Source organism: Crocodylus siamensis, chromosome 1 (genome assembly GCF_052110815.1).
Source record: "Crocodylus siamensis isolate JL-2025a chromosome 1, ASM5211081v1, whole genome shotgun sequence".
Taxonomy (NCBI): Eukaryota; Metazoa; Chordata; order Crocodylia; family Crocodylidae; genus Crocodylus; species Crocodylus siamensis.
The window spans coordinates 369142618-369160393 of record NC_143395.1 but is presented as its reverse complement, the minus strand read 5'-3'; the positions used below and the strand labels follow the sequence as shown (position 1 = coordinate 369160393).

At 46.8% G+C, this 17776-nt stretch overlaps 3 protein-coding genes across 4 annotated transcripts in view; 2 read left to right on the top strand and 1 right to left on the bottom strand.

Moving 5' to 3' along the window:
• The window catches only part of NEK5 (NIMA related kinase 5), a 58003-nt gene extending 50756 nt beyond the window's left edge, over positions 1–7247 (top strand). Inside the window, exon 22 of the mRNA XM_090026789.1 lies at positions 719–7247. Coding sequence (XP_089882915.1) covers positions 719–968 — 250 coding nt within the window. The 3' untranslated portion in view covers positions 969–7247. The remainder of the gene's footprint in view (positions 1–718) is intronic.
• A 3902-nt stretch (positions 7248–11149) lies between these two features.
• Positions 11150–15894, bottom strand: ALG11 (ALG11 alpha-1,2-mannosyltransferase). 2 transcript variants are annotated; one of them, XM_090026750.1, is made up of 4 exons: positions 15821–15894; positions 14594–14827; positions 12877–13808; positions 11150–11446 (listed from the first exon to the last, which is right to left on the bottom strand). In XM_090026750.1, the coding sequence occupies exons 1-4, from the start codon at positions 15856–15858 to the stop codon at positions 11175–11177; spliced, it is 1476 nt and encodes a 491-aa protein (XP_089882876.1). In that variant the 5' UTR covers positions 15859–15894; the 3' UTR covers positions 11150–11174. The 2 variants fall into 2 exon arrangements, with proteins under 2 accessions (XP_089882876.1, XP_089882865.1); XM_090026739.1 differs by lacking the exon at positions 15821–15894 and having other exon boundaries at positions 14594–15790.
• Positions 15895–16082: 188 nt separating this feature from the next.
• Positions 16083–17776, top strand: part of ATP7B (ATPase copper transporting beta) — a 65909-nt gene continuing 64215 nt past the window's right edge. The window contains exon 1 of the mRNA XM_090026725.1: positions 16083–16141. The gene's annotated coding sequence lies outside the window, so the exon portion shown is untranslated. The remainder of the gene's footprint in view (positions 16142–17776) is intronic.

Below are 17776 nucleotides of genomic sequence, written 5' to 3'. Positions count from 1 at the left end.
CCTTCTTTTATGAGAATCTGTCTCACAGGCAGCCTTTGCCCTTGTCCCTTTATAACATGAAAGTAAACAGAGACTCTTCTTAGCTAACACCCTGTATTTTTAAACTTGTCACTGTTGCTTTTTAGTTCTGTGGTTTAATTTATTTGTGAAAACCTGCCACTCCTGCTGTCTTTTACACTATTAGTAAACAAAAATACTAATACAAAAGTGATATAATACCAGCTGATTGACTCCCAGGGCATCGACAGACATGAATCCCCCTCCCCCTAACACTTTACTAAACAAGGCAGCATGTTAGCTTGACCCATCTCCCCAGCATCTGTATAGATCTAAAGCTGATTCAATCATCTATTAGATAGAAGTGCAAAAAAGCCCCATTTAAGCGTGTGATATATACAGATGTTGAGTGATCCAGGTCAAACTAATATGATGCCTCTTCTAGGCATGTGCTGCACTCAGTGTGGAGGTACACTGAGCTCAAGTAAAACACTGGGGGTTTTTCCCCACATCTGTAAGCAGCCGCAATGATTTACAAGTAAGAGTAGTGGGGCTTAATCTAACAGTGGCACAAGGACAGGGAAACACTTAAATCTCAGACCCAGCTTTTATCCTTCTCACAAAACAATTTAAATGAAAGCCATGTGGCCTCAGAAACTAGAACAGCATGAGGCAAGGATATAGGTAACTGATATTGGTGTCTCTGTTCCTATAAATGTAGTAACTTTGAAGAATCAGAGGATGAATTGAGGGATGAGCTGGTGGAATCCCTGGAAAAAGTAGTAACTTCACCAGCAGAGGAAGTTAAAGAAGTTCCAGTACATTCAACAAATGAAGACAAACCAAAAGAAAAAGAAAGCCTGGCAAGCGAAACACCTGGAAGCTCCGATGAGGTTTTAGACAATTACCCTGATCTATCTACTGCTACTGTGTATAACAAAGAAGATGGAGACAAGGCAGGAATCAGCTAAAACAAATGGGTAATTGCTGCTTCAGGACTTCAGTTAAGTTACTGGGCGTTACAGGTACCAAGATTTCAACAAGTGCCTAATGTTAAACTCCTAAATAAGTGTCTACTCAACAACTGCTGAACACCCATTGGAATCAAATGAAATCTAGGAGGTGTTCTGCACTTTTGAAAAAGTCAGGGCATTTGTTCAAGAACCTCAACTCATTCTCTTAAAGCCTTATAGATTCATAGATTCATAGATGCTAGGGTCGGAAGGGACCTCAATAGATCATCGAGTCCGATCCCCTGCATAAGCAGGAAAGAGTGCTGGGCCTACATTACCCCAGCTAGATACACATCCAACCTTCTCTTGAATACCCCCAGGGTAGGGGAGAGCACCACCTCCCTTGGGAGCCCGTTCCAGACCTTGGCCACTCGAACTGTGAAGAAGTTCCTCCTAATATCCAATCTAAATCTGCTCTCTTCTAGCTTGTGGCCATTATTTCTTGTAACCCCCGGGGGCGCCTTGGTGAATAAATACTCACCAATTCCCTTCTGTGCCCCCCTGACGAACTTATAGGCAGCCACCAGGTCGCCTCTCAACCTTCTCTTGCGGAGGCTGAAAAGGTCCAGTTTCTCTAATCTCTCCTCGTAGGGCTTGGCCTGCAGGCCCTTAACCATACGAGTGGCCCTTCTCTGGACCCTCTCCAGGTTATCCGCATCCTTCTTGAAGTGCGGCGCCCAGAATTGCACGCAGTACTCCAGCTGCGATCTGACCAGCGCCCGATAGAGGGGAAGTATCACCTCCTTGGACCTATTTGTCATGCATCTGCTGATGCACGATAAAGTGCCATTGGCTTTTCTGATGGTTTCGTCACACTGCCGACTCATGTTCATCTTGGAGTCCACTAGGACTCCAAGATCCCTTTCCACTTCCGTGCCACCCAGCAGGTCATTTCCTAGGCTGTAGGTGTGCTGGACATTTTTCCTCCCTAGATGCAGCACTTTGCATTTCTCCTTGTTGAACTGCATTCTGTTGTTTTCTGCCCACTTGTCTAACCTGTCCAGGTCTGCTTGCAGCTGCTCCCTGCCCTCCGGCGTGTCCACTTCGCCCCATAGCTTAGTGTCATCTGCAAACTTGGACAGAGTACATTTCACCCCCTCGTCCAAGTCGCTGATGAAGACATTAAAGAGTATCGGTCCAAGGACCGAGCCCTGCGGGACCCCACTGCCCACACTCTTCCAGGTCGAAACCGACCCATCCACCACAACTCTCTGGGTGCGACCCTCCAGCTAATTCTCCACCCACCGGACTGTGCAGTAATCCAAGTCACAGCCCCTTAACTTGTTCACCAGTATGGGGTGGGATACCGTATCAAAGGCCTTCCTGAAGTCCAAGTATACGACATCCACCCCTCCTCCTGCGTCGAGGCGTTTTGTAACCTGGTCATAAAAAGAGACTAGATTGGTCAGGCACGATCTACCTGCCACGAACCCGTGCTGGTTTCCCCTCAGCATAATTTGTCCTGCCGGGCTCTCACAAATGTGAGCCTTGATGATTTTCTCAAAGATTTTGCCAAGGATGGAGGTGAGACTGACTGGCCTATAGTTACCCGGGTCCTCCTTCCTCCCCTTCTTGAAAATGGGAACCACATTGGCCCTTTTCCAGTCCTCCGGGACTTGACCTGTGCGCCACGAGCGTTCAAATATTCCCGCCAGTGGCTCTGCAATGATGTCGGCCAGTGCCTTCAGTACCCTCGGATGGAGCTCATCCGGGCCTGCCGACTTAAAGGCATCCAGTTCTTCCAAGTGACCCTGCACCACCTCAGGGTCCACGCATGGAAGTCTGGTGCCTTGCTGCTGCCTCCCTACACTCCCAGTGAGAGACTTGTCATGCCTCTCGCTTAGGAACACTGAGGCGAAGAACTCGTTGAGGAGTTCAGCCTTGTCCCCTCTGTCCGTCACCAATTGTTTCTGCCCATTTAGCAGGGGTCCTATTCGTCCCTGGGCCTTCCTTTTACTCCCTATATATCTAAAAAAACAATTTCTTATTGTCTTTTACTTGGGTTGCCATCCTCAGCTCCATGGTAGCTTTGGCCTGTCTAACTGCCTCCCTACAAGCACGAGCAGAAGAGGTATATTCCTCTTTGGTGATCTCTCCCTGTTTCCACTTTTTATGTGCTCCCCTTTTGGCCCTTAGTCTGCCCTGGATTTCTCTGGTCAGCCAGGGAAGCCTCCTGACCCCTTTCCCTCTTTTACCTCGCACGGGGATCGTCTCGCTTTGTGTGAGAAGGATAGCTTCCTTAAGGCACAGCCACCCTTCTTGGGCTCCCATCATTTCAAAACTACTACTCTGCAGTGCATCCTTCACTAATTGCTTGAGTTCGCTGAAATCAGCTTTCCTAAAGTCCAGCACGTTCACCCTACTGGTTACCTTACCCACTCAACGCCTTATGTTGAATTGTACTTTTAGGTGATCGCTGTCCCCCAGATGGCTACCGATCTGTAGGTCCCCTACTATGTCATCCCCCGTTGCCAATACCAGATCCAGTAAGGCATTCCCCCTAGTGGGACCATGTACCTCCTGCGTCAGGTGGAGGTCCTGTACACAGGTTAGAAACCTGCGTGAGCAGTGGGACTTTGCTGTCTGTGTCTCCCAGCAGATGTCCCGGTAGTTTAGGTCCCCCATGACCACCGCCTCTTTAGCTTTTATGGTCTCTGAGAGTTGCCTCAGGAGCCCCAAATCTATTTCTTCCCCTTGATGTGGGGGTCTGTAGCAGACCCCTACCACCAAATCCTTTTCTCCTTGCCCCCCATGTAGCCTAACCCACAGTCCTTCTACTTCCTCATCCTTTGATTCTGTCTTGATGAGGGTTGATGTATATTGCTCCTTAACATAGAGCGCAACCCCTCCCCCCCTTTTCCCCACTCTGTCCTTTCTGTACAATCTATAGCCCTCAATATGTACCGCCCAGTCGTGGGATGGATCCCACCAGGTTTCCATCAGCCCCACTAAGTCGTAGTCGTTTAGTGCAACCAGGAGCGCTAGTTCATCCTGCTTGTTCCCCATGCTCCTAGCATTAGTATATAGGCACTTGAGCCCTGTGACTGGTGCTTTTGCTACCCCCTCGCTCCAAGTCCTAAAGGGCTTTTTGTCTCTAACCTTCCCGTTCCTTACCTGTGCCGTATTGCTGTCCACCCCCTGTCTTTCACGTTCCCAAAGCTCTCTTTCTTCAGGCTGGGCTGTCCTTGTGGGTGCCACCTGGTTTGGTGGTCCACAGCTTCCCCCACCCTCATCTTCCCCTCCCCCTGATGAGCCTAGTTTAAAGCCTAGACTGATAGGCAATTCCTGCTTAGCTCTTCTAGGTTGCCTCTCTGGCATCTCTGCCAAGCCTTATAGTACATTTCTGAGTATGTGCCTTCTTCTTTTGAACTTTCATGCAAGAATAGTGTCCTTGTTAGGACACTCCTATTTCCTTATCTTAAAACCCATCTGTTGGGAGGTTTCTGAGTCGTCATCAGGAATCCTGTTTTTTGCTGATAAATCCTCCCCCCACCCCAATTTTCAGATTAAAAAAAAGTAACCCCAAATCCACATTTTTCTTTGATCGAAATGAAATATTTATGTAAGTGGCGCTTCATTTTAATCATGAAAAGATGTGGATTTTAGGTTACCTTTTTAAATCTGAAAATTGGGGATTAAAAAAAAGTTAGAGAAAACCAGGATCCCTGCTCATCCAATATAGAGTTGCAACTCATGCTCTTAAGTCCTTTTCTGGCAGAAATTTATATTTTGACATGCCCTGCTCTCAGTGCATATGTCATTGTGTATTATTTAAGTTGTTTTATTTCCATCAAAACAGTGGCAGTAGATTTCCTATGACTGAAGTATAGGGGTGCACCGATAGAAATTTTTTAGGCCGATACTGATGGCTGATTTTTAATGAGCCATATTGGCCAGTACCAATTCAATTGTTGATATGCAGTTGGACAGTGTTGAGAGCAGCCGGGTCCAGCTGGTAAGTCTGTTGTGGGGAAAGGGAGTGGGAGGGAAGGAACGTGGGGATGGCAGATAGAGGCCCTGGTGGTGAGGAGGGGAGGGACAACCCCTGCTGCTGAACACAACGTGGGGGGGCATGTGCCTCTAGATTTGTTTTTAGGGCAAGGGGGCCTCTATCTGTCCTCCCCATACCTCTTCCTCCACAACCCGCTTACCAACATGACGTGGCTGCCTGTGTGCTGTGCTGTGGTGCGGCTGGAGGTACACATGCAGCATTTATGAGCTACATCAGGCAAAAAAAGCCAATTGCCAATACAGTCAGTTTTCCTTATGTTGATGCTGATTCGATATGGGACCAATGTATCGGTGCACCTCTACTAATGTATATGGATTTCTAATTATAAAAAAGTATGCAGGAATGAAACGCATAACAGGACAAAGCACAAATGAATGATTTCCTGCAGAAATAAGAGATTTTATTTTATTTTTGTTCTTTTTTGTTTGGATATAATACTTAGAAGCCCAGAATAAAAAGCACCACGCCACCATCAAATTGACTTCATTGGTTTTTTGCCCTTCTCCAACAGTTTCTCTGTTAAAATATAAAGGGAAAGCTTATATGAAGTCATAAGAGCCTGGGTCTTTGTTAGTATCTTTAACATTAAAAAATGAAATTTGTTACTATAGTATTTTAATTAATTAGTAAATTAACTAGATCAGTGTAGTATTAGCAAATATTTTACAGTAGACAATGTCAAGTCTGTTCCCTATTTAAACATGCTTTTTCAGCTGAGGATTTTAACTTTCCTGAAAACTTCAGTAGAGGACAGGAAGAATAGTCGGGGAAGCACTGAGGTCCTGGAGGGGAGGGGAGCCAGGTGTCCAATAAGAGGGGTCACGCCTTAAGGAGACGATCCTCCAAGCCCAAAGGGAAGTAATCCCAACATGGATCAAAGTGGGCAGGAGGGTGCAGAAGCCCCCATGGCTCATCAAAATTATCTGAGAAAGTCTTCTAGCTAAAAGGGAGGTGTACACCCAATGGAAGGGAGGGGCCATCACCAGGGAAGACTAAACTGCAGTTGCTCAGGGATGCAGGGTGGCAGTCAGGAATGCCAAGGTGGAGATGGAACTGGGACTAGCTTCCCGGATTAAGGATAATAAGTCCTTTTTTAAATACATAGGGGGCAAAAAGAAGGTTCTGGGTAACGTGGGCCCCTGCAAGACACGCTAGGTAATTTGGTCGTCACACCAGATGACAAAGCTAATCTATTTAATGATTTCTTTGCCTCCATTTTCCTAAGCAGGGATCGGAACAGCCACCCCCCCCCAGACCCCCCTTAAACTCCAGGGGAGGCAAACCTAGGCCAAGGGTTAGTGAGGAACTAGTTAGGGAACTTCTGGAGGGAGTGGATGTATTCAGGTCAGCTGGTCCAGATGATCCCCACCCTAGAATACTGAGGGAATTAGCTGAGGTCATTGCAGGACCCCTGGCATGGCTTTACGAGCACTCGTGGTGCTTTGGTGTGGTGCCAGAGGACTGGAAGAGGGCCAGTGTGGTTCCCATCTTCAAAAAGGGGAGGAAGAAGGACCTGGGAAACTATAGTTAGTCTTACCTCGATCCTGTGTAAGTTTTTTGAGAGAATTATTCTGGCACATGTCCACGAGGGGCCAGCAGGGGATTTCATGCTTAGGGGCAACCAGCACGGGTTCATAGGTGGGAGGTCCTGTCAGACCAACCTGGTAGCTCGGTACTCGGGCCTACACTGTTCAACATCTTCATCAGCGACTTGGACGAGGGGGTAAAAAGCACCCTGTTCAAATTTGCTGATGACACTAAGATGTGGGGGGGAAGTGGGCATGCTAGAAGGAAGGAATAGGCTACAATCAGACCTACACAGGTTACAGGGGTGGGCGGATGAGAACAGGATGGGATTCAACACTGACAAGTGCAAGGTGATGCACCTGAGGAGGAACAACTGGCAGCATACCTACAGGTTGGGGAACTCCCTTCTTTTCAGTGCAGAGGCAGAAAAGGATCTTGGAGTCATCATTGACTCCAAGATGAACATGGGTCGGCAGTGTGGGGAAGCAGTCAGGAAGGCCAACCGTACCTTGTCATGCATACACAGATGCATCTCGAGCAGGTCCAAGGAGGTGATCCTCCCCCTCTATGTGGCACTGGTCAGGCTGCAGCTGGAGTACTGCATCCAGTTCTGGGCGCCACACTTCAAGAGGGATGTGGACAACATGGAGAGGGTCCAGAGGAGGGCCACTTGTATGATCAGGGGGCAGCAGGGCAGGCCTTATGAGGAGAGGCTACGGGACCTGAACCTGTTTAGCCTCCAAAAGAGAAGGCTGAGGGGGGATCTTGTGGCCTGTTATAAACTAGTCAGGGGGGGGAATCAGCAGGCACTGGGGAAGTCCCTGTTCCCCCGAGCACTGCCAGGAGTGACCAGGAATAATGGTCACAAGCTGGTAGAGGGTAGATTTAGGCTAGATATCAGGAGGCACTACTTCACGGTCAGGGTGGCTAGGGCCTGGAACCAACTTCCAAGAGAAGTGGTGCTGGCCCCTACCCTGGGGGTCTTTAAGAGGAGGTTAGATGTACACCTTGCTGGGGTTGTTTGACCCCCAGTACTCTTTCCTGCCATGGCAGGAGGTTGGACTAGATGATCTACTCGGGTCCCTTCCGACCCTAGAAACTATGAAACTATAGACCCCCCAATCAAAGGGAGGAGCTGGACCGGGAATTTTTGGGCCAGCTTGCAGAGGCACTTAAGGCGAGGGATGCAGTTGTCATGGGTGATTTAAATTACCTGGACATCTGCTGGGAGGAACAGTCAGCCAGGTCGGACCATTCCAGGAGGTTCCTGGCCAAGATACAGGACCTCCACTTAATTCAGGAGGTGCACAGTCCCACCAGAGGAAATGCCCTGTTGGACCTGGCCCTGGCCACAAGTGACGACCTGGTAAGGTCCTTGACCACCTGGGTGATAGCGATCATCACTTGCTGGAATTCACTATCCAGTGCAGGGTGTCAAGGGCCTGCAGCAAGGCGGTAGCCGTAGACTTCAAGAGGGCCAACTTCAACGAGTTGAGATTAGTGGGAGAAGCACTGGGTTTCTCGAGAGCAGGGGAACTCAGTGCCCAAGATGAGTGGTCATTCCTTAAGGAGACGATACTCAGGGCCCAAGGGGTGACCATCCCAACAAGAAGCAAGGGGGGCAGGAGTGCCCAAAAGCCCTCTGGCTCACCAAGGGTGTCCAGGAATGCCTGACTGCCAAAAAGGTGGCGTACAACTGGTGGAAGCGGGGTGCTGTCTTCAAAGAGGAGTATACCTCCTCTGCTCAGGCCTGTAGAGGGCTGTCAGGAAAGCTAAGGCGGACATAGAGCTAGGACTAGCGTCCAAAATCAAAGATAATAAAAAGTCCTTTTTCAAATACATAGGGAGGATGAAGAAAGCACCGGGAAATGTGGGGCCTCTTCAAGATTCTCTGGGCAATCTGGTGGTTGCACCAGAGGAGAAAGCAGACCTCTTTAATCAATTCTTCACCTCCATTTTCTTGTGCAGAGACTGGGGCTTCCCCACTGTGATGCAAGGCGGACTCAAGGGGAATGCCTCCAGACCTCAGGTTGGGGAGGACCGAGTTAGAGAGCTTCTGGAGGGGCTGGATGTGTTCAAATTAACAGGTCCAGATGCTCTCCACCCCAGGGTGTTGAGGGAGCTAGCAGGGGTTATTGCAGGGCCTTTGGCACAGCTTTATGAGCACTTGTGGTGCTTGGGCCAGGTGCCAGATGATTGGAAGGTAGGCAATGTGGTCCCCACCTTTAAAAAAGGGAGGACCTGGGCAACTATAGGATTGAGATAAGACTGATGGGCCTAAGGAAAGTCTTTGAGAAGATCAAGGAGCACATCTGTGATGGGTGGGCTTCAGGGATGATGCTCAAGGGCAACCAGCATGATTTCATTAGGGGCAGGTCCTGTCAGACCACCTGATTGCCCTTTATAGCTTCATAGTTTCTAGGGTCGGAAGAGACCTGAGCAGATCATCTAGTCTGACCCCCTGCCATGGCAGGAAAGAGTACTGGGGTCAAACGACCCCAGCAATGATCAGGTCACAAAGGCATTGGATTCAGGTGTCACCGTGGACGTAGTCTTTCTGGACTTCAGCAAGGCTTTTGACACCGTCTCCCACCCCATCCTCATTAAAAAACTAGGTGACTGTGGCATTGATGCCTACACGGTCAGATGGATTGCAGATTGGCTGAAAGGTTGTACTCAGAGGGTGGTGGTAGACAGGTCATATTTGACCTGGGGAGAAGTGGGTAGTGGAGTCCCCCAGGGCTCACTCCTTGGGCCCATGCTGTTCAATTTCTATATCAGCGATTTGGATGACTGGGTGAAAAGCAACCTGTTTAAATTTGCTGATACCAAAATTTAGGGTGAGGTGAACACGCTAGTAGGGAGGGAAAGACTGCAGCAAAACCTGGATAGGTTACAGGGGTGGGCTAACAAAAACAGGATGCATTTCAATACTGACAAGTGCAGGGTGCTACACTTGGGCAGTAGTAACCAGCAGAACCTTATATGATGGAAAACTCCCTTCTTGAGAGCAGGGAGGCAGAAAGGGATCTTGGAGTCATTACTGACTCCAAGATGAACATGGGCCGACAATGCGAGGTCACGGTTGGCAGGGCTAACCGCACCTTGTCATGCATCCACAGGTGCATCTCAAGCAGAGCCAAGGAGGTGATCCTCCCCCTCTACGCGACACTGGTCAGGCCACAGCTGTGTCCAGTTCTGTGCGCCCCACTTCAGGAGGGATGTGGACAACATTGAGAGGGTCCAGAGGAGGGCCACCTACATGATCCAGGGACAACAGCAGATCCTACAATGAGAGACTGGGACCTGAACCTGTTTAGCCTTCAGAGAAGGCTGAGGGGGGGACCTAGTGACCCTCTATAAACTCACTACGGGGGGCCAGAAGGGTTTGGGAGAGACCTGGTTTCCCCTAGTGCCCCCTGGCATAACAAGGAATAATGGCCACAAGTTGTTGGACAGTAGGTTTAGATTAGACATCCATAAGAATTACTTCACAGTCAGGGCAGCTAGGATCTGGAACCAACTTCCAAGGGAAGCGGTGCTGGCTCCTACCCTGGGGGTCTTTAAGAGGAGGCTTGATGCCTACCTGGCTGGAGTCATTTAAGCCCAGTTTTCTCCTGCCTGGGCGGGGAGCGGACTTGAAGATCTACAACATCCCTTCTGACCCTAGTTCTGTGATTCAGATTTGAGATTTAGGTTAGATATCAGGAGGCGCTTACTTGACAGTCAGGGTGGCTAGGATCTGGAACCAGCTTCCAAGAGAAGTGGTGCTGGCTCCTACCCTGGGGGTCTTTAAGGGGAAGCTAGATGAACACCCTGCTGGGGTCATTTGACCCCAGTACTCTTTCCTGCCATGGCAGGGGGTCAGACTCCATGATCTACTCGGGTCCCTTCCGACCCTACTAACTGTGAAACTATGAAAAGGACAGTGAACTATTTATACCGTCAGGGAGAAGAAGAAATAGTTAATACAAAGGACAGCTACAGTATCCTACCTTTTGTTTAAAGCACTGTAAGCTGATCCTATATTGAGTACTAAGAACAAGATACTTCCCATTGAAACCTATCTAAGTTTCCTGAGGAACCTTGCGTTAGAAAATGTAAGCAAGAGAGACCCTGACATAGATCAAATTACAATCCTTTGCAAAGTAACTGTACCATACCAATGAGTCAATATAGGAAATATATCTATGACAGTTTCTTTTTGTGTCAAGGATGATTCTGCCATTTATTAAAAAATTAAGGTTTTGATACCAGAAAGGAAACATACATCTTGCCTTACAAGAGACAGCCATCATTGGAAAGTACAGAATGATGTTTTGCCATCCAGCCCATAGATATCAAATAAACAGTTGAAGCATGGGAACATTCCCTGTTTAGATGTTAGCAAAGAAAGAGATTAAATCACTACAAGAGAGCATTCATCTTCAAAAATAGGATCCAGTAATAAGGGGTGCCATAACAGATAAGACAAACCTGAATGAACTTAATGCAAAGTTGTCTTCAAAATGCCGAATGATTTACAAGAGACAAGTTTAGGCTGTTGGCCAGCCCTACTTTAGAAAAATATTATTAGATGATAAAGTCATATATAGAATACTTTTTTATATAAATACACATACAATTTATTTAAATAATTGCTCCACAGATGACAGGAATGCAACTTCAAATTCTTGGTCAGAAAATCTCCTTACAGAACAACGAGCATTTTTTCTTATTTCCAGACTCTTTTCAGGTGACAAAGACAAGATGAGAGCCAGGGTCTCTGCATAAGTGTCCTCATTTTCTGCCAGAAATCCTGTAATATTTCCTTCATAGGGAACCACGATATCTAGTTTGGGACCACCAGAATTGTGAGCCAGGATAATCGTTCCAGCTGCCATACATTCAACTATTCCTGAAAAGATACAGAACATGTCATTATGAATGTTGCCCTCATATACTCTAGAATTATGGATGGTTTTCATTGGAAATGTTTTTGTTAAGATGAAAAAAAAGAACAGAACTGGTCATATAAAATTTGTTTTAATTAACTATTTCCATTTTCTGTTGGGGAAAAAAAACCCTTGATAAAAAAACCTGTAAACTAAAATTGTCAGTTTTTGACAACTGTTGAATGGGTGGGCAAGAATTTTGAATGAAACCAAAAGTAAATGTTTATCTGATATGCTATTTTTCCTCTTTTTTTTTTTTTAAACTGCCAAGGTTTTTTGTTTTCACTGTTGTTGATTTTTTTTCTTCTACGCTCTGGAAGATTTTCTAGAACAACTGACAAAATTAGTTGTTTTCATTTAAACTTGAGGGGAAATACGTCCAGTGAATATGAACATTTAAAACTGTAGAGGAGAGAAACTTAACAGAATATTCAGCTAGAGTTAGCTTCTGATATTTGATGTGTTGAGTTGAAACTCAAGTTTGACACAGTAGGTGAGATTATAATAAAAAGAAAAACTGGAGCTGAGATTTTTTTTTTTTTTATGGTTTAAATGTTAATTCCATCTTCCATGAAACTTGAAAATGAGAACCTAGAATTCCAAGATTACTGGGCAAGCTGGAGTGAATTCATTCTAGCTGGATAAGTTAGACTTAATATATTAGTCTAATTTGTACAAAATGCATATAGTTTTTTTTTTATAGAAATCCCATCATAAAGAAGAAAGATTACACTTTTATTTATAGTATTGCGAATAACTATTTTTTAAAATTTTGCAATAGGGTTGCTGCAGCTAGGCAGTTATGGAAAAAGAAATCTTGGGTCAAAGTGTTACATTCAACCCAAGAGGAATTTTTTTTTTTTTTTAAAGGGAAACAGGGAAATTTTGAAGGGAAAGCCATTTTTACTCGAAACCCAATTTAAAAAACCAAATATTTAGATAAGCAGTTCAGTGAAACAGATACCAAAGAAAGGCTTCGGTCACCAAATCAACATTTTAAGAAAGAAAAAATTGGCATGATAGAATGAAGTTAAGTTTTACAGAAATTTTCCTCCATTAGTTAAAGAGAGCATGTGTCAGGCAGTCACATCACAATACGTTTTGTTTATATTTCAGTGACAATTTAGTGAAACTTATTTACCCTGATATCAATATTAGTTTATGGAAGCTAAAGCCAAGTGAACAATCCCTCTATTAGAATGCAACTGTCTTGCATTTAGCACCCCTTATAAATGAGACTGACTACTGCACAGTTTCGCCCAGGTGCAGAAAGAAAGCAAGTTATAATTGCTGTAACCTGACTCATCAAGTCCTTACCAGCAGTATATTTGAAACCCAAAGCAAGATCCTAATCCTATTCTGATCACTAGGCCAGACTGCTTCAAGTACTCACCAATCCCAAAGTGCTCATTCCACATGGTGTGCAGACCAATTGTTGCATCTGCCAGGTACTTCTTTAACTCCTCAAATGGAATATTGACTTTGAACTCCACATTTCTATTGACACCTAGCTCTTCACAAAGCTTTTTAAGTCCATTCACACGCTGCTCGTCTTCCTGGTTACGACAGCCCCCAATCAGAATGAGTTTCAGCAAAGGCTGTTGCCCCAGAGTTTTCTTTTCCAACAACTTTGCAAAGGCTCTGATTTGCAAGGGATGGTCTTTTTCAGGTCTAAACTGGCCCACAGACACAATGGAATGTTCTGCTGTGCTCTTTTCCTTGTCTAATGGAATATCCAGGTATGTCTGGACATCACAAGGTGGATACACAATACTAATGTAAGCCCCAGATTTCCAAAGGGAAAGGATGTGATTTAGGGTCCATGAAGAATTAACCATAACAACATCACTGCAAGAACCAAACCATCCATACAGGAACGCAAAAAAGAAGTAATAGACAAGTTTAAGTTTGCTGAGAAAAGGATTCTTTGTAATGAAGGCAGTATTGTTGTAGCTGGTATTCTGATTCCTAACTACAGAAAGCATGTCAGTGCTGATAGTGGGATAATGCACATAACACCCCACAGGACAGCCTCCTAAGTACTTAAATAGAGGAAGTGTGAAGGCATAACCCATTGTGTCAATGTAAATGTCAGGAACACATTTTAGTAGAGCTTCCCAGCCAAGAAACATGGATCCTAAACTCTGACCCAGCAAAGTGAAATATGGGTAAAGAGAAGCTTCCACAAGATAGCGTTTTTCTAGAAACACAAACTTCACAGGATGAGTTAATCTGATGCTGAATCTTCTGAAAGCACCATTAACAATCTCTTCTTCAGTGACCTCTTTGTCACCCGTATAAACAACATAAGTTGCATCTTTGTATCTGAAACGGAAAATAAAGAATGTCACTTTTTTTTTTTTTATAGAAGTGTCTTACGTCACTGTGAAACTTGTATTCTTTGGGTAATTTTGAAAATATTTAAAGCATACTTTTAACCTGAATCTTAGATATGTTACTCCTCTTAAAAAATGTATAGTTGTTAGTTTAACTGAACCAATTAAGGTTCCTTCTGATATGCAGAAAATGCACAGTAGTTGTTTTTATTTGAATTAAATGGATTTCAGTGTTACTCTATGCAAGTCGATTTCTAAGGCACAACATTCCCATTGAAAAGAAATGTAGGACCCCAGAACTATGCTACAAAGTCTTTCAAAGGCAAATCACGAGTATGTTGGAGGAAGACTGTAGGACAGACCAGGGGATGTCCCAGTCAGTTTAGGTTGATACTGGGTAGGTTGTCTTCTACAATGAGAAGCAAACGTTTGGATTAGATGGTGCCACCTTAAGTACATGAAATGCCATAGGGCAGTGGTTCTCAACCATTTTAGATTTGAGGCACCCCTCAGAAAATGCCAGCTCTTATTTTTCTGTAGTCAAAAAACCAGCAATTCTTTTGTTGCAAAAATCTCATAAAGATTACAGGTCACAAAGCTTTTTACACAATTAATTCCTATTTGAAGTCTCTGGGTTTATCTTGTGGGCTATGTTTGTTCAAGGCACCCCAGGGCACCCTGGTTCAGAATCACTGCCATAAGGAGTTACACAGCAACGTTCAAGCACTAGGCTGCAAAGTAACGATGTGTACTTTGATAGGAGTGTACACTCACTTTTTCTGCAGTGTCTTTAGGGCACACCACAGCACTCTCTCCCCGCCACCGCCTGCATTGCAATACGGGTGAAAAAAGGCAACCACCAGCTGACGCTTTCCATCCTGCCCTACAGAGGTCGACTGATTTTTCCTGTGCTGCAGCCACAGCCGCACTCCCCACAGCAACACGACCAAACAGAGGCACAGGGCTCCACCGAGAAATAACCCGGGGATAAGCAATGACCACAACAGTCTGGAAAAAAAAAAAGGGAAAAATGAAGACTCCAATATAATAGTCATTTGAAAGAACTGGTGTCTATCCAGACACACCTACTAGGAGAGCCCCCACAACTAGAACTAGCACATGACCCTGTTGTCTACTAGGAAAGCTGGTAAGCCCAAACTTTGCCCATGCTAGTCTCCAAGGAAAGCCTCCAAAACTAGAACCAGTGCCTGTCCATGCACATCTGCTAGGATTGTCCCTAAAGCCAGGATGCATCCACGAAAAAAGCCAGCAAGCAGCGGGCCACATTTCCATGGTCACTCCCTGGTTACCTGGGTGGAGTGGGGTAGTGCTCTTTCCCCTGGGGACCCAGTGCTGCCAGGTGTACAATAACTATCGTACAATAATTCCAACCCTTGACCAGCATATGATCACTAACAGTAAACATGTTCAAAACTGTACAATCGTTTTTAAGGCAGCAGGTGCAAAACCCAAGTCATTCTCTGGGAGAATTAACTGACTTCTGGCCTTGCTATCAGCCCTTTCTTACCACAGCTCGCCTCACAATAGTGTTTCAGCTCTGATGAGCCAGTTCTCACTCGCTCACTGGCAACTTACAGGGAGCACAGAAAGTAAATTAGAAAAAGACGTATTTGCATATTTTTTCAGCGCCCAAGTTTTTCAACAAATAGGATAATCTTGAGCTTCCAATGCGATAATTTCCTATTTAAGACCTGGCAACGCTACGGAACCCCTCCCTGTGACCGCCTCGGGCGGGAGGGGACCTCCCCCCCGGCTCTACCCTGCAGTGCAGCCGCGGACGGTACCGGGGTTGCGGCTGGGGCACGCCCCCGGCGCCGCGAGCCACGGAGACCCCACCCCCCCGCGGGCCAGGCCCAAGTCCAGCGCAGCCCGGGCGGGCGGTCAGCTGCGGGTGAAGCAGGGTCCCCGCCGCTCCGCGCGGAACCCCCCCCCCGCAGCTGGAGCCGAGAGGAGGCGAGCGGTCGCCCGGGAGAGCCGCACCGGATCAGCCTGCACACACACAGCCACACCGCCACCATGTCAGACAGCACCGCATCACCTCCCACCCGGAAGCAATCGCTCGCATCCATTCCGGAACCAACCGGCAACGCCTCTTCTCCTCCATTGGCTGCCGAGGCCAGATTGAGGCTCGTCTGCGGGGAGTGGGAGGGGCCAGAACGCGAGAGCGACGGGGAGGGGCGGGCTGGCTGTGCCGGGGGTGGAGCGTCTCAATAGGGGGCGGGGCTACGAGGGCGTGGCCGCGGTTATCCGTCAGTGGCCCTGTGCTGGCGGCCGCGTGGGGTATTCCCTGGGTGCGGGCAGGTAAGGACGGGCCGGCGCGCGCGGGATCTGCGCCTCCGAGCCTGTATCCCGGGATCCCAGCGCAGCCACGGACGGACGGGCGCGGGGCGCGGGGCTGCCCGCAGAGAGAGCAGGGGGCCGGGGCAGGACCGGGAGCTGCCTCCCCTGCCTTTTCTCCACCCCTGTCCCAGGCTTGGGCTGTCGCCTCACGGCTCTGGCTCACGAGAGGCACTTTCCTGCTTCTGTCCCCGGGGCTGGGGCTGTGCAGGCTCCTGCAGGGCCGGGCGCGGTTCAGGTGGAAGGGTCTAGCAAGCAGTGTTGTGTTTTTAGGGGAAATGTCCGACCCCCTTCCCTCCCAAAGTGATTGTCTGTTGCGGTCTAAAACGTAGAGCGCATAGTGCAGCGTCGCACGAGGGGCTCTGTGCTGGGTCCTGTCCTGCCCAGCATCCTTTGTCATGCCCTGGGGACTGTCCTGGCCCTGGTGGGCAGCATTTCACTAGCCCCTTGGGCTCATCCGAGTGTCAGTGGGCACTGTCCAGTGTGCTCTGCTTGGTGGAGTCTGCATCCTCATGCTTTTGTTATTTAATAATCTTCCTTTCTTGCAGTCATTATTTCCCTGCTTGTCTTTGCAGCAGAGAGACATGTATTTGCTTTCTTTGCTTCAAATCATGCTTTTAATCTTTGACTACCAGATAAAACTCTCTCTAAGCCAACAAACAGGGGTATAGTCTGACTGCAAAGTACACATGTAAATGATGCTTTTAAATGCATAGGTGTGCTAGACAGACAAGGTTCTTTGGGTAAATCTGATCTCTTTTATTAGACTAACTCTGATAATTGGAAAAATTCTTCTTTGCAAACTTTTGGGTACAGATACCCTTTGTCAGGCTGAGGAAGCACCTGCAGTTGGCATGTGCTTTTCCTGGATGGAATGAATAGTAAAGAAGCCAGAGGCTTGTAGGCATGCAAGACAGGCAGACAGTGAAGATGTAACTTGAGGAGTCAGTGGGTGAGAGGCAGGCTGGGGGGCAAAAGGAGGATGAATGTAGCTGGTAAACAGTGGAGAGGTACCTGGGGAATCAGATGTCAGGCAGGTTATAATGTGTCATAAATCCAGTGTCTAGATATGCTAGAATATTTTTGTTTCTGGTCCCCACACTAAATAGATGCACACAGATCTCCAGTGGTGATTTCTATGAAGGGTGTTTTTAGACTGTCTTGTTGCTTGCTGTAGGGTTGGAGTGTGTTTCTTTTATCTTCTCTCCCATTTTGTCTGCATCTAGAGACAATATACACAGATCAAAGGTCAGAAATGAATTGGAATGTGAAAGGGCGGTTGTGCCATTTACTGCAGCAAACTTCAGCTTGCAGAGGAGGAGAGCACTGAGGTCACGTAGCTGTAGATAAGATGATTTATTTTACTAAGTGCAGTCACAGTATGGGTTTATAATAGTCCATCACAAGCAAAACAATCTAAAAAATCCCCGTCTATTTTTTTTTTTTAAAGCACATCTTGAGAAAACTTAGGAAGAGGTAGAATTCTCTCTCTCATAGCAGTGACTGCATGTGTTTGGAAAGGGGCCCTGAGCAGGATACACATGTGTAGCAAAGTTTGTGAGCAGGGGGGCTGGACCTGATGATCTCAAGAGGTCCCTT

Excerpts from the sequence above, each read along its gene's own strand:
- ALG11 (XM_090026739.1), bottom strand. The coding sequence starts at position 14,874 with ATGACTATTATATTGGAGTCTTCATTTTTCCCTTTTTTTTTTTCCAGA. Across the intron at positions 13,809-14,593 it reads CTAAAGACACTGCAGAAAAA|ATACAAAGATGCAACTTATG; the intron begins GTGAGTGTACAC and ends TTTCCGTTTCAG. Across the intron at positions 11,447-12,876 it reads GAATGAGCACTTTGGGATTG|GAATAGTTGAATGTATGGCA; the intron begins GTGAGTACTTGA and ends GTATCTTTTCAG.